This window comes from Dermacentor variabilis, chromosome 5 (genome assembly GCF_050947875.1).
Source record: "Dermacentor variabilis isolate Ectoservices chromosome 5, ASM5094787v1, whole genome shotgun sequence".
In the NCBI taxonomy this organism is placed as follows: domain Eukaryota; kingdom Metazoa; phylum Arthropoda; class Arachnida; order Ixodida; family Ixodidae; genus Dermacentor; species Dermacentor variabilis.
Window position 1 is genome coordinate 28,540,146 of NC_134572.1, and position 16,780 is coordinate 28,556,925.

General features: G+C 47.5%; 1 protein-coding gene across 7 annotated transcripts in view; it reads right to left on the minus strand.

Annotated features, from left to right (window-relative positions):
- Positions 1–16,775, minus strand: part of LOC142582386 (uncharacterized) — an 85,015-nt gene extending 68,240 nt beyond the window's left edge. For 4 of the 7 annotated variants that reach the window (XM_075692044.1, XM_075692046.1, XM_075692042.1 and 1 more), the window contains exons 1-3: positions 16,455–16,774; positions 14,583–14,789; positions 12,060–12,161 (exon numbers count right to left, since the gene is read on the minus strand). In XM_075692044.1, coding sequence (XP_075548159.1) covers positions 12,060–12,161; positions 14,583–14,789; positions 16,455–16,505 — 360 coding nt within the window. In that variant the 5' untranslated portion in view covers positions 16,506–16,774. Of the gene's footprint in view, positions 1–12,059; positions 12,162–14,582; positions 14,790–16,454 lie in introns of all 7 variants that reach the window. The other 3 variants (XM_075692047.1, XM_075692045.1, XM_075692048.1) reach the window with 3 other exon arrangements.
- Between the last annotated feature and the right edge of the window lie 5 nt (positions 16,776–16,780).

Genomic DNA, 16,780 nt, shown 5'->3' on the forward strand with positions numbered 1-16,780 from the left:
AATTATGCTCTATATCGAACTGATAGGCGTTTTTTGCGAGTTCGACATAGCCGGGTTCGAGTGTAGTACCGTTTAGTACGTACTTTTTCCGAGCTCTGGTCAACTACTTTTAACGATGTTTCACTGTATTTACTGTATTTACTCACATAATGATCGCACCCCTGAATTTTGTCGTCAAAATTCAATTTCTTTAATTTCCTGCGTAATGTTTGCACCCTGAACTTGCCGCAACGATATGTTGTGTGCCAAGTCTAGCTAATAATGATCACGCTTACCATCTGTCGTATGCAAACAACTCTTCAAGACAAACCAAACGGTCTGGATGCACCAAACATTCTTAAGTAGATGCCTCATTTTATTACTTTCATCACTTTCCGCACTTCCATGACAAAAAGAGGTACAGCCAAAGTTGTCTTTATTATGTGTAGGCTTTATAATGGTTGTGGTCAACAACAAAAAAGGCGTCTTTCGTTTCTTCTCATCTGCACTCGTGGGCACGCAAGAAATCGCGAGCGGCAACGATAGTAGCCATGTTTACATTGATACGTTAAAAGTGTACCCTATTCATATGCCAACGCTTGTAACACAGCTAAGATATTCGCCCACCCTTATGGAAACGTGCCGTATTAGGATAGTAGTGAAGACAGATGCCGCAGCTTCCGCAGCATGCTGGCCATGTGTTTCTATGTCACTGGCAGCTACGCACGCCCATCCGTTTCTGTCCCCTCAAAGTGGACATGGCTACGTTATTGCCGCAAACTTGCCAACATTAACAATATAATTTATTACTGATACGGAAGAAACTGTTTCAATGCACGTAATGTACTCACGAGAAAAGAAAAAAATCGCGTTCGGCTTGCTACGTCGGCCGCCATTTTTGTTTTGGTATCCCGCACCCCCGAGCCGCAACAAACGCGGGGCGAAAATTTTTTTTCCTTTCCCGGGAAATTTAACCTGCATAATGATCGCACCCCTGGATTTGCGGCGATTTTTCTGACAAAAAAGTGCGATCATTATGCGAGTAAATATGGTATATTCTATTCTATCCTATTCAATGCTGCAAAGGCATCCAAATTATCAGGCATGTCTGAAGAATAGGGTCGTTGAGTGTATACACGCCCAATCAGAAGTGCCTCAAATGTATGCACTATACATTTTAAACTCATTCAAGGCATTACCTCATTCAAGGCATTACCTTGGCGTGTGCACCAGAACATCTGAAGGGGTTCAGATTGTTTATCCTAACATTTGGCATGTTATTTACCAAACGTTGCTCAGGGTAATAATTAAAAGGTGTGTGCATATATATGTATTGGAAACAATTGAATAATGAACCGAATATCAGCAAATCGAATAGCCACTATTGACAAATAGTTTTCAAATACTTTACGTTGTCGACTGTGCATCAAACATGAAATTGAAGCCAGAATGCAATACTATGTACAATCAGCCGCAAAAGTTTGTGGGAACAGCAATGCATGGTGGAGCAATGCACAACTGCATTGCTGCGCCGTCTGCCGTCATGCGGCACCTTGTCAATGCTGAGCACGGCACACCTGGCACAGAAGGGCCGGGAGCCTCTGCACCATGCTCTGTGACAGTGGACGGCGCAGCAATGCAGTTCTGTGTCCCTCCACCACGCATTATAGGTCTCGCAAACTTTTGCGGTTAGCTGTACAGCAGAATCTCGTTTATAAGTGTTGGAAAGAAACAGATGGAAAAATGTACTAAGTCGGAAAACATACGATCCGAAGTCACTCAAAATTTTTAAGACTCAACTCTTAGTTGCAAATCTTAGTTCCACTGAAAACAACACATTAACACATTAATTAGTGTTAACATTAATTAACACTAACACATTACCACATTAATTAGTGTTAATTAACACATTAACAACACATTAACAAGTGAATGAAGTACTTTCGTGACCCAGTTTTAATTTAACAAAGTTTTCAGCAATTTCAAGCATGTACTTGGAATATATCTTAAGCACTTCTTGTTGGGCTAGTTGGTAGCTATTCATTATAAAATATGAAGACGCCAAATAAACAGACACACACAAGAGAGGAAAACCCTGTCCTGTCCCGTTTTCTGTTTATTTGGCGTCTTCATATTTTATAATGTACTTGGAGCCTGTATGACTAGTAAATCTAGCAAAAAACTGTATATGTAGCTGAGGCAAAACTTATTTCAAGCGCTCTTCCGCCCATGAGAAGTTTCAGTAGCAAAAACACTGTCAAAATGCATGCACCAGGGATAATGTGGTAGGCAGAAAACACCGCTGCTTCATTTGTCATGCTGATAAACACCTTTAGACCCCGGGTCATGGGACAGCTGACAGCACTCAGAGAAATACAAGAGCTCACGATTCCTTCTAAGCAAGGGAGATGAAGGGAACATACGGTAACTTGACCAGGCACACACTCGGGGAAGTCTGGGGGAGGCAGGAACACGCGCCTAGCTGCCCTCTCCTCCTGGCATGTGCATGTCCTGCTTGGGCATATCTAGGTGTTAACCATGCGCTGTATTTTGGAGGTGCTCCCTCCACAGCAAGTGAAAAGGGTGAGCTGAGACGGTTGGTGCCTTTATGCGCATTGGGTTCCCGTGCATCTAGTGATGGCGGTTGCATAATCTCAAGTTTCCAAGATACGGCATTATGACAGCGAGTTCATGTTCATTGAGTGAGATCTGCTAATGTTTACCTGAACATGCCCAACACTGAAAAAAATATGAGCACTGCTTCATGTAGTTGTCTCTCTGCTATCACCATTACCTTTCTGGCGAAAGTGTGACTTTTCTTTTTTTTATTTGGTCAGGATGAAAATCCACATCCTTTTACACTTGTTTTTAATTTGTAGACGGCAGCTGCAGGCATTCGCAGTCCAAGATTTACGACATTGCGCGATGCAACACTTGCGTATCTCGGATGTTGTGAGCCACATTGATGCATTGCACTCGGCGCAATCTGCACTGCACGTGCTTGCGCTCATAACCATGCCTTTATGGCACGACCTTCTAGCAGTTTGTTTATAAGTGCTTACTAACAAGACACTATCAACCAGGAATGTTTTGGGAATTTATGAAGTTGATTTTACTGCTGAAGCTTTAAAACCTTGAATTAACAAAGCTCCCAATTTAACAAAGTTTTTCACTGCAAGTACAACTTCATTATAATGAGGTTTGACTGTAAATGCTTTACTGATAAAAAAGAAGCATAAATGTATTGGATCTTTTTGTGTGTGTCTGTGTTCTCAGGGTTCCTACCAAGTTGACATTTCCAAATCCCCTGAGTTTTCCAGGTTTCCCCTGAGTGCCTTTGAAGAATTCCCTGAGTGACACAGAACATTGTTTTACGTCAAGACAGGCTGACAGTAGGTCGCACGATGCTGTCACTCTCTAGTAAGCATGCTAAAAAACGACCTAATCCAGTTTTAACAGCAAGGAGTATAATTTATTTTATTAAAAATAATCTGAAGCGAGGGGTTAGTAAACTGCACAGCAAATAAAATATCTTTGAAAGAAGTGGTAAAACACAGTGCATGTCTAGTGGAACATTCTCAAATATGAATAAATAGGAGATGCATATATAAACAAAGGTTTTCGAACGAATTACGATAGACTGTCGATACATATGTATGAAACATAGGTTGTGCTTGAGTTGATGTTCGCCTCGATGTCAGTGAGGGAAACTTGAAGATGTTGTGGATGTCGTGAAGTCACATTACAGTAGGCAAGCCAGTGACGCTGATTGCAATGGAGTTAACTGTTTATTAAGATAGAATATGCAAGCGATAGAATGGAAAGCATTAACACGGACATCAAACTACGAATCAAAGGTTAAAATTTTGGTCTTCTTTCTTAGCAGAATCTCCACCAAATCCTCTCCAATGGCCCCGCACGTACCTAAAATGCATCCCCAGCAACCCCCTCACCCCATCATTCGTCTAATCACACTGCGGTGCGCGCAGTGTGCACACAACGGAGCTCCAAGGTGACACTATCGGGAGTTCCAATACGTCCAGGCCGTTGCCACAAATCCTTTGCAGTGCAACAAGTCCCCTTTTGTCTCACACCCTCGCAAAAGACACACTTCCCCGAAGAAGGCACTTCCACACTCCGTTGGGGCATCTGGACAGTTTGCGAATGTTTCCGCATGGTGCGGTTCAGTGACGAGGGGTTGACTTCAAGGCCAGGGCACTGCTTCCACGAACCGACTGGCGGAAGCCTGACACACAGTCACCCCGCCTACGCGCTCTTCGTAGACCGCGGGTCCCCCACCCCCGATGGCTATAAATCGCCGCCGTCTTGGTGTCGAACCACGCGTCTCTTTTGACCACCCCGCGCGACCCTTGCATGCAGCCGTCCACACAAACAATGCCGAACTCCACTGCTTGAGACTCCACTGAAAGCAAATCAAGGTGATAGAATGACAGAGCGTTTCATAATGAGTCATTATAATTACGGAGTAACTAAATATTTGAATATTGTAAAGTCAGTCATGCTACGTTTCTTCATAAAAAGGATTAAATCCCAAGGTCGAATTACATGCCCAAGTTATTCATTTGCCTCAAGCATTTCAAGAAAGAAAAATATATATATATTTCAAGGTTGCTGCCGACATGCCCCACATCAAGCGTAACGTAAAACATGGTATAGTGCCTTCATCAAAACGATACTCTGTAATGATACATATCACTCAGAAGCAAAATGGAAGTAAATTAGATTATCAGGATTTGCTGTAAGCTTAATGTTTTGGTCTATTACTTGATACCACTGCACAGAAATGGCAAAAATACGCCATGTCTACAAATGTGGATGCCATGACTGAAGGTGATATGAGCTATGTTTATCAATTTATAGCAAGCTCATTGATGCTCCCGAACTTTGTCACAAATGAGATTCTCAACAGCTGGTGTATAAACCTTAGCTGTCCTGACATACTCTCAGCCCGCGCACAATGTGTCAGTGCTGCATTTCACTGCTTTAAAGAGTTAATTTCGGTTTGAATGAGGGACACCTGCATTCTGGCATAAGCCAACACTTTGTTTTTTCAGCTCAAGCTCCTTGAAAGAAGCGGCGGCAGGTTTCCTTTCCCGTTCATTCCTCAATGCGCAGGCACTTTCGGTTCTCGTCGTCCTTTCCCCGCGCGTTCACCCCACGAACCATTTGAAACATCCTCTTCGTCCGCTGTACAGTCAACGTCCGATTATTCGGACTCCCTAAGGGCCGCGAAAACATCCGTAAAATCGGGCAGTCCGAAAAAATGAACGCATGTCTTTTACTGCCATTAAAGGCTCAAATCGCCACAGGCACATCCGAAAAGGCCTACCAGCACACTTATTAGGCATATCAGTGATTGTACTGTGACAGGAGATGGCGGATAGACGCGTGTATAATTAAGGAATAGATACTATGTCCCGTGACAATTGCCCCTATCACGCTTTTTATGCTTCACTGCGTAACAATTCTGTATTGAGGCGAAGCTGACTTTTGGATACCGGCATTATGCAACATGCTGCACTTTCCGAGCTTCGAAGCCAATCGTGAGGACCACAAAGACAGTCAGAACCATTGCTTACACTGGTGAATTCTATCGATGAAAAACATGGCGCCGATCGGCAAGAAGTTTAATAGCGAACGTTGAAGCAGCTAGGCCTAGCATTTACCACGGTGGCGAGGTAATCAAAACGGCGGCAGTGGTGGCTTTGATTAATGCCGTTTCGGACCTGTGGAAAAGTCTAGAAAATCGGATGGCGAAGGGCTCTTGCGTTCGAAATTTCAGACCTTCTTAGACATTGACTCTATGGGGTACGTGGTGGTGCCGCGGAGGCGTCGAGCATCCGGAAAGTCGGCCATTGGCTGTACACTGGGAACTCCTCTAGCTGATGACAGGGTGTCAAAAGACGATTCGTTACGATCCCTCTCTGTTACGCGAGCCAGCATTACTGCGACTTTCATTCCCTTTCAATAAAATGACAGCTAATTTTTCCTGATAGAAGCACAAATTCCCCGAGTTTTCCCTGAGTATTTCCAGAATATTCAAAATCCTTGAGAATTCCCGGTTTTCCCGGTTGGTAGACACCCTGGTTCTTGATCGCCAACGCTGGCACCACGAAACTGTATATAATGGCCTCAACGATGTTCTACTGCATTTACAGATGTTCATTTCACTTCTGGCAATATATAATTCTTATTCAATTCAGTCTCAAGAACACACACCTATATTGACACACCTCTATAAATTAAACATTTCAGTACAGCTGCCAGCACACTTGTCTACAGTGCAGAAACAGTTTGATGCAGTGTACATCTGCTCCAACAACCAAAGATCACCCGCTCAATTAGTCCAAAAGAGTGGTGGTTACAGAAGTAAGTGACAGGCCACATGAGGTAACAGATTGCCAAGGTGATAAGTTAAGCTTAATATAATAAAACCTTTGTTAATTTGCTTTTCTGGTTATTTCAATCCTGACCGAAACTCCCAGTCAGTGTCCATACATCTCTATGGGCCAGAATATTTGTTATTTCTGTCATAATATTGGCGTTTGCCAGATATTTTGAACATGACTGGTCAGCATGCACATGCCTAACACTAGTGGTGACCCCGATCATGAGCCTTACAGCTGTTTGTCATGATCTGCCTGGATTCGTGAACGAGGGAGGGCTCGAGGCACCCTCCGTTAGATGGACGCTCTGCAGCGTGGTGGTGATGTACGATGACTGACCGCCGAGCAGCTGTGCTCGTCAGTGCTTATTGCAGTGCAGTGAGCAATGTTGCCTACCGAGCCTGGCAGGCCACCGAGCCTGGCGGGCCAACGAAGATTATGCCCGAGGGGGCGTCACATGCTTGTTACACCCCCTTACCCCCAGTTTGCTTGTCGATAACAAACGTCCAAGTTCAAAGTACGAGGCTCTGCCTCCGCCCTAGCCAGGTCAACGGTACCTGCTATCCAGGCGAGTAACAGTCCGGTGGCCTCCGCCATTGAGTACTCTGCCTGGGCACCAGTGTTGACGAGCCGGGTGTGGCAAGGCCGGCTGCTGCCTGAGACAGCCTCGCTTTATCTGGAGGGTCCGCAGTGGTAGTAGGCCTTGCGAGTGGTGCTGGACTTGACACCACCTCCGAGATGGGCGGTGCTCCGATGGAAGCGACTGGTGCTGCCACTAGTCCTCCTGCGGGCTGGAACTCTGAAGTGGCAGTCGAGGGTGCTGGCCAGGTCCCGAGGGGAGGCCTAATATGGTCGGCGTGTCTGTGCCATGTGGCCCCCTCTGACATGCGGACGAGCAGCGATGAGGTGCTGGCAGGAGACATCACCTGTCCAGCAGACCAGGGTGGGCCAGGACGGAAGTTCCTGGTGAAAACTGGAGCTCCCGACTCCGGCAAAGGCCCGGGGCGGCACCCTTGGTCAGCAGCCAGCTTCTGCAGCTTCAGGAGCACTGTGGATCAGAGGTCTCGATGCAAGACATCCAAGGGTGTCTTGACCATCCGAGCCAGAAGGAGCTCACAGGGGGCACGGCCAGTGACATCATGGGACGTGGTCCGGTACTGAAACAGTATCCGGGCAACCTGCGTCCGGAAATCCCCAGTCTGGCTCTTCTTGAGCTTGACCTTGATGGTTTGCACCAACCACTCGGCTGCACCATTTGAAGCGGGGTGGTACGGCAGAACCATCATCCGATGGATTCAGTTCTTCGTCAGGCAGGCCAGGTACTCTGTGCTGGCGAAAGCAGGACCATTGTTGGACACAATGACTTCCCGGAACCCCTGTGCGGCGAAGACCTGTCGTAGCGTTGCGATGGTCGCGCCTGCTGATGGAGTGGTGACAGGAACCTCCACCCACTTCAATAAGGCATCCACTACCAACAGGAAGTAATGGCCCTTGAAGGGTCCCCCAAAATCCACATGTAGGCGGGACCAGGGTCTCTGTGGGAACGGCCAGGGGGTGATTTCCACATGACGTGAGGCCTGCTGATGCTCCTGGCAGACTTGGCAGCTCTGCACCATGTAAGCGATGTCCTGGTCCAGGCCAGGCTACCAAACATGGGACTGGGCCACCATCTTGGTCTTTTCCACGCCAGGATGACCCGCGTGCAGCAACTGCAGAACCCTGGACCGGAGACTTTGTGAGATCACCACCCTCGAACCCCACAGTAAGCAGCCCTGCTGCAAGCTCAGCTCAGGGGCCTTGTGGCTATAGGCCTGCTGAACCAATTCCTCCCCATGGGACACCGCCTTGACCCCCTGAGACAGGATTGGGTCCCGGCTGTTCGCTTGAGATACCGCAGATCTGGAGAGCACCTCCAGGTACGCATGCTCCAGCATCAGCACTTCAGCAGGTTCTAGAACAGCATCAGGCACCTCTGGCAGGGGCAGGTGGCTCAGGGCATCAGCAGGTCCCAGGTTCTCTCCCAGACGGTAAACCAGCGGGTAACTGTAAGCTGCCAGCCTCAAGGCCCAGCGTACCACTGGAGGTGATGCCTGCACAGGAACTGCCTTATCAGGCCCCAGCAGCACCAACAACGGCTTGTGGTCCGTGACCGCCTCGAACTTCCGGCCCCACAAAAACTGGGGAAGCGTTCAACACCATACGTGAGGGCCAAACCTTCCTTGTCCAGCTGGCTGTAACTTGCTCTGCTGCATGAAGCCGACGAGAAGCAAACGACACAGGGCGTTCCTGGCCATCCCTGTCGCGGTGTGCCAGGACAGCTCCCACGCCGTACGGCGACGCATCTACGGTCAGGAGGACAGGCTTGGCAGAATCAAGTGTACTAGTACTGGAGCCTTGGCGATTAGCTCCTTGCTGCGCTGGAAGACCCGGTCCTGCTCCTTCTTCCAGACACATTACTGTCCATCTCAAAGCAGAAGATGGAGCAGCCGTAGATGCTCCGACAAGTTCGGCAGGAAACTTCTGTAGAAGTTGATGAGGCCAAGGTAGCTCTGAAGCCCCTTCTTGTTCTGGGGCTTAGGTGCCTTGAGCACAGCATCAACTTTAGGGGGAGCCGGGGCTAGGCCAGCCTGGGAAATGACATGTCCCAAGAACTGAACAATGGGGGCCAGGAAAATGCACTTTTCCAGCTTGAGCTTAAGGCCAGCGTACTGCAGTCGCGCCAGGACATTGTGCAGGTTCTGCAGGTGGTCCTTGTCGTCGCCGCCAGTAACCAGGATGTCATCCAAATACACCACCATGTGCCTCATGCCCCCTGAAGAGGTTGTCCATCTCCCTCTGAAATATGGCTGGGGCTAAGGCCACGCCAAACGGTAAGCGCGTGTACTGAAAGAGCCCCAAAGTTGTCGATATTGCGACATACTTTCGGGAGGCATCCTGGAGCACCAGCTGCTGCTAAGCATCTCTGAGGTCGAGCTTGGTGAACTTCTGTCAACCGCTAAACACTGACCAGAGATCTTCAATCCGGGGCAACAGGTACATTTCGACGGTAGCGACGGGGTTGATGGTAACCTTGAAATCCCCGCAGATCCTGACACTGCCATCTCGTTTGAGGACTGGTACAATGGGAGCGGCCCATTCAGACGTCCTGACGGGTACCAGGATGCCCCTCTCGCTGTAACCGTTGCACCTCCTGGATGACCCTGTCCTTCAGGGTGAATGGCAGTGGGCAAGGCTTGAAAAAACGTGGCCGGGCTTCAGGTACATAGATGCCAGCAGTCGTGCCGGCGAATGTGCCCACCCCGCTGGAACAGGGACTTGAACTCAGGAGGCTGGAGACGTCTTTCACCGCATGCAGACTGGCTTCATGGTACTCTGGCAGACGAACGCCCAGTGCATGAATCCAGTTTCAGCCCAGCAGCGTCGGCGACGACCCCATGGTTAAGTAGAGGGGAAGGGTTGCCTCCCTGTCGCCAAAGCAAACGCTGACCTGTGCCTGACCCTGGACCTGGGAGAGCTGCCCGGAGTAGCAGCGCAGCATCACGCCCGAAGCCTCAACGGACATGCCGGCCCCCATGTCCAGCTCCATGGAAATGGGGTGCCCACAGATTTCGACGGTCAGCATGTACGGCAGCACAGACGAAGGAACAAAGCCTGTGTGCCACATGTCGAAAATCGGCGGGTCCTTGGCCACGACATGGAGCCTAGCTGCGGAAGAACTCAGGCCTGCTTGCCGCACGCCCCCGCCGCGTATCCTTGCGACGGTTACCCTGGTCGCGGGCTTGTGTGGCTTGAACCAGGCTGCTGCTGCTGTTTGCTGTTCGTCCTCCCCCTTCGGCATACCCTTGCCAGGTGCCCAGTTTTCCCGCACGTGAAGCATCGTGCTTGTGAGAACTGGCACTGTGAGGGGCAGCGGACACCACCACAGAGACCGCAGGTACTGCCATTTGTCGTCAACTTGACCGCCGCTTCCGCCGATGGTGAGCCAGTCGCACTGGCAATCTCGCCGGCGTCCTTGGTGGCAGCTTTCATTGCCAGCGCTGCCTTCACGGAGTCGTCCAGCGAAGGGTCGGGAAGCTCCAGGAGTCGCGTCTGCATGGCGGTGTTGTTGATGCCGCAGATGAAACGGTCCCGGAGTAGCGAGTCCAGTTGGTCCCCGAAAACGCAGGCACTCGCTAACCCTCATAGCGCAGCAATGAACTGCCTGAGGGTCTCTCCTTCCCGGCGGCTCCGGATGTTGAAGCGCAAATGCTCCATTAGTGTGGACGGTGCTGGGTCGAGCGCAGTATGGCAAGCAGCTCACCCAGCATCTTAACATGCGGCGTGGCTGGCTTGAGAAGGTCAAGCAGGAGTCTGAATACGCGGGTCCCGCAGCTGGCCAGGAAAATATCCTGCTGTTTGGCCTCGGGTGTGACGTTTGCCCGAAAGAACATGTGGACTTGTTCCTTGTAAATTGGCCAGGCAGACCCATCTCCCTCGAATGGCTCGAGCCTTCCGTACAGCGGCATGGCGGCAGCAACGGGGGGGCGGTGTTTCGCCGCTCGCGGCAGCGTGGTCCGATCCGTGGACACTCGTTGCCATGCTCGTCACCAGTGTCACAACCTGCCCAGGTTCGTGAACGAGGGAGGGCTCGAGGCACCCTCTGTTAGACGGACGCTCCGCAGCGTGGTGGTGATGAACGATGACTGACCGCCAAGCAGCTGTGCTCATCGGCGTTTATTGCGGTGCAGTGACCAATGTTGCGTACCGAGCCTGGCAGGCCACCGAGTCTGGCAGGCCAATGAAGATTATGCCCGAGGAGGCATCACGTGGTTGTTACACTGTTGTGTCAGCCTTTGTGGCACTGGAGGACAGTGAATGTATGTCAATCTCTTGCCAAAAATGCCTACACCTACTTACGGCCTTCCGTATGAAGGTTTTCAAGCAAAAAGAGCAGATCACAGTGATTTATTATAATATTTAGCCAAATCTAAACTGTACCTTTCTTCCCCAAAGTGAAATGATCCGAAAACTGCCTTCGCAGCAAGAGTGCAGAATTTCATTTGTTCAGCTCTGCTCGTGTGGCCGCTGGGCCAGAAACACAGCGCTCTAAAGGTAAGCAGTGCCTTCATTTGCACTGGTTTTGCAGTGCATTACGGGAACCAGCAATGGCAATACATTTCCAGCTAAGAAAAAGGCACAAACAATTACCACATGGGGGAGGAAAAGCAAAGGTGAAAGAAGGAAAGATTCCTTACAAAGCATGTTACTAAACATAGGAATAAGTAAACTTTACAGCTCAACAGTCACACTCAATGTTATGAAGCAAGTTACATTTATAATTTGCAAAATTAAATTAAATGCCTTTTAACCTACATGCACTTCAACATCACCTCAATAAGCACACACCACACACGTGTCAAATCCAGTTACATTTGTGCATAATCAATCAAAATAAATTTTAATGTAATTCAGCAGCATAGCTTTTTGGGCTTGTTGGTACATGATTTGTGCTCGTGCTGTTTGCGTCTGAATTTTACTGTCTCGTCCTCTGCGCACTATTCATTGCTATTCAAATTTAAATGACCTTTACCCTAAAAGAGGTCTTGCAGAGGCATGCTTTGTGTCCCAGCATCACATACCCTAGTTACAAAAATGAGAAAAGAATCAGAGGAAAAGCAAGGTAGATATGGGCACCTGCTGCACAGGTGAGGATAAAGCAACCTTGAGACGTTGGAGCTCCTGCTGTTCCTGTAGGTTCAGCAGCCACTCCCGCTGTCGTAAAGCCTCTAAAGGACCCTGCATGTGAATTTCCCAAACCTGGGTCACTTCACCAAAGCCAAAACAAAAAGCACATGCTCCACAGTTGTATTACACTGTTCATCAAAAACACACGAGCACACATTTTGGCGCGCACCCAAGTCCAGACTTTCAGCAAGTCTGGACTTGGCACAACGAAACAGACGCACCGTTTTACAGCAACACATTTACATAGACCTATCACCTGTACTCACGGCTATTGCAGATTATCATAGGTCGTAGCAATTGTGGCTTACCAGTGGTAACAATCATAATTATGTCGTCATGACAACAGTGGGAGATTTAGCAACAGTCACACGGTCATTCATTGTGGCTGATGCAAATCTCGAAAACTCCTTGGCCTATAATGGAATTCTCATGCAGCAACAACAAAAAGGCAGCTCCACTGCAGTTTGGTGAAAGCTTTGCACAGTCTTGTCCTTAAGCTTTACAGAATAAAATTATATATAAAAGCTTGAAGAATCAAAGGCATTTCAACCAGCTTTCAGTTGAGGAGCTTCCACTCACGAAAATTTATGCGTCAATTAACTATGCCACCAAAACATTGATGAAGTGCAAAAGCTGTTATTGCAATGGTTAATGTTACAGCTATTAGGCATTGATTGTACATATATTCCCAAATGTCACCATGTTTTTCTTATTATAAGTCACACACCCCACTTTCCACGAGTTCTGAAGAAGAAACTGGTACATCAGTCACAACAGTATACAAGACGCGTCTATCTTAACTAAGTTGGCGTAATGAAACAATGCCTGCATGTACAATTGTCATTTATATGAAAGAGAAGACATGAGCTCATAACAGACAGTCCGATTGGCAACATGTTGGGCAGCGCTATGGCAAGATGAGAAAACAAAATGAAAGGAGGACACCATTCTGTATTTTGCTTTGAGCTACATACTAAATGCTTATTTTATATTCATCCTTCTTTTGGCATGCTTACAAAGAAGAACTGTATCATTTGAGCTTGATATGGACACACTGTGTTTATTGCAGCTTCGGAAACAATGAACATGACAGGTAGCATGATTGTTCTATTAGATTCTTCCCTTATTCTCCACTTGATGGCATTACCAACACAGAAGGAAAGAAACAGGCAACAAGGGGTGCAGGTATTAGAATAAACGGCACCACTCTCTCATTTTCTTTTCAAACGTTGCCGCCACGTGACATGTTCAAAACAAGGCTATTATACCCCATGCACTCTCGTGTTCTCTTTCATAACACCACACCAAGATGGCATTTGCAATTCTGCGTGATATTTTCTCATTTCTGCACAACCAAAAATAAACCAGTGTGTTCATTTTATAACATCCAAGAAAAAGAACAATGCTGTAGCTGTGGACCCTACAAAAAAAAAAAAAAAAAAAGAATCCCAACACTGAAATGACTAAGGGCACTAAATTTCTATAAACAAATTTTTATGAGCTTCCAATTTTAGTAGAAAAATTCTTCCCCTAATGTTAGTCTTAGGCGGAGGACATCAATATTTATTGCACTTTACTCCAAGTCATTGAAGCCCTTGTCCTTTAACGCACTGTCAAAAACATGAACCACTTTGGCGGTCAGCGTCGCGCTCCAACCGTCACCGGTCCCCGAATAACTTTTACACCACGTTATAGGCACATTGCTAGCATAGCCTCTGACATGCTAAGTGTTCGGGATGAAGATGCCCACAATGGCAACACGACTGAACCAGCCTGAATACATGCACGTAATAGATGGTCTCCATATCCACACTCCCAGCAACGGTCCCCTCTGGCTAACAAATATACAGATCTGCATACAGGGCTGCATGCGGTGGAAGCCACTGCGGGAGCCAGAAACTCGTCATGAACATCAGGTTCTAGACAACCCTTTATGGCGACTGATAGCACTGCGGCTTCTCATGCAGGCAACTGATGACGATGATGACAACAAAGCGGTGCTTTCTGTAACTGGAATGTCTGAGGCGCCACAACGTATCAGCAAAAATTTTGAAATGATTTAGTTAATTATTGTATCAGTTCCGTGGGTTTAACCTTTTCTTTAAGAAAAAGGATGCAGAAACTCCACTAGAGTTGTCTAAGTACACATAAGCATACCCCCAAATTTAATCTCGCCAGCCCCCAAATTTCCACTTGGCCCAGCTCCAAATTTTAGCTGGCCACCCTCAAACTTCAGTTGGCCAGCCCCTAAATTTCAAGTTAGCCCATGCCCAAATTTAAGTTGGACCACAGCCAAATTTCAAGTTGGCCCACACTCAAATTTAAGTTGGCGCTCCCCCAAATTTAACTTGGCCCACCCCCCGATTTCATGTTGGCCCACCTCCAAATTTCAAGTTACCCCAACCCCAAATTCCAGCTGGCCCACCCCTAATAAATGCTTCCCCGCACATTTTCAGTCATATTGAAAGTCACCTGTGGTGGAGATGGCTTCGCCGCAGCGGCGCTGTCACCATCCACTGCGGCATCGCTGCTGCCATGGCACTCCTTAAACTGGTGTTCAATGGCATCTACAGCAGAAGGAGGACTGGGAGGGTTTGCAGGTGCACGCCGTCGCTGCTGTATCTGGTCCAGGGCTGTGCGCAGCGTCCGGTCACGTTCCTGCACCAAGGACGCTTCCTCCTGCAGAAGCATCCACAGAAGGGCTACTGGTCTTGGCTGTCTCAGCATTCACATAGACATCAAAATTTGATTAAAGGCAACCCACAATTATCAGATGTGGTAGACAAAAAAACCTGCCCAGCTATTAGGTCATGGTGAATATGTGTTATTGCTGCCGAGAGACGGAATGCAAAATATTGCCTTGCCCTAAAGATCTACCCACAGCTATTTGAAATTTGCGAGAAGACCTGCAAAAAGTGTTTCAGTCAGAGTTCTTCACTCGGAACAGGTGAAGGTAGTTCATTGCATAAAAAGTGGATAGGAATGATGGGGTTTAAAAACCCAAAAGAACACAGGATCTTCGAGAAATGCCATAATGAAAAGCTCCGGATTAATATCAACAAGCAGGGGAGTTGCAACGCGCACCCAAAGCTTGGTATGCAAGTGTTCCTTTACTTAACCACCATCGGAATACCGTCACGGTGGCCGAAAATCAATCCCTCAACTTTTTATTTAGCAGCAGAGACCAAGATACCTGAACAACATTTGTGAGGCTTAACTTTAGCTTTCAGTCACGGCTTAATAAGACAAATGTAGTTTTGCTTATGGCAACACATAAGCATGTGGTCTGTGTCTTAAGTGAGTGGGTACAGCTGCTACAAGACTCGACCAAAACAATGAGAACGCATCTATAGCGACTTGTCCTTCAACAAACATGGGCTGTAAGGAGCAAACATTGAATGCTTTAGAAGGAAGATACATTTGGCGTGCCCCCCCCCCCTTCCCCCAATTTCCAGGCACGTCAACCTAAAATGTCCAATCCTCGCCACAGGAGATGCAATAAATTGCACAAGACATGTTCAGGTTAAGTATGATGGCAACTGCAGGTAATGCCGATACTCATTCTCCCTGGCAACTTTTATAAACCTACCTTGTAGCTGCTGAAGGTCATGCTAAGCTAAATGAGCGTGTCTCGTGACAAGTGCTGATAATGGGCCGGATTTCAACAGCATCACACTGGCATCAAACTATTTTAACAGTATTGGCACCACCTTGTAATATCGCAGGAAGTGACCAGCCCAACATGAAAAATTGTGGTACTTTCCGAAATATAGTTTTGCTTCTACTACAAGTGTTTTCAAGCTCACTAAATCACATAAATAACTATACCCCTACAACCTTGTCATTTTTTAATTTACGCAGGATTATTTCAAAAATTCTGACACACGCACAAACATAAATGTTGTTCGTAACCTCACTTCCCATGTTTATATCAATTAGATAAATGCAATTCTAAAATTGCCTTCGTTATCTGTACTCAGTTTCTTTTCGCACTAAAAGTAACTTTATTTTGTAGCTGCACTTGCAGACACAAGCAATAGGCGTTTGATTAGTTTCCTCTGCGTTAGAGCACACCTGTCATACTTGACGACCGAGTGCGCGAGAGAACAAAAACAAGCACACAAAATACCCGCCACCTAGAAAGAGCCGGCTAGTGCGGGAGTTGTTTCGCAGGTAACTACGCTATCATGACGTAATTATGAGTAACAATTCCGTTAAGGGCACCCTCCTAGCTGTCATGGAACACACGCGTACGGCGCCCGTTCCGGACCGCGGTTCCTCGCTTTCTTGATACATGGCACAAGCCTGCATAGTTTAGTTAACGAATAATACAACCAAACTTACGTCTTCTGACATGTCTTCGGCGCCAGGTCCCACATGGGCTGTCGGGTACATGTTTTCGCTGGCTCATGCGAATAAGCTGCGCATGACTAGAGCCAGCGACGCGCTACTGAAGGACCGTTACTACCGCTACCGGCACAGAAACGCATACACATAAATTGCGTGCTATGGACCTATTTATATTATTATATGAACAGGTTTGACAACCAACGCCTTCGATGGACAAAGGCGCACAACTTATAAAAAACGACAACTCTGAACACTGCCAGAATACCGAAACTACATAAAAGAACACATAATACAAATCTAGGCTTTGGCTTGGCTCCAGT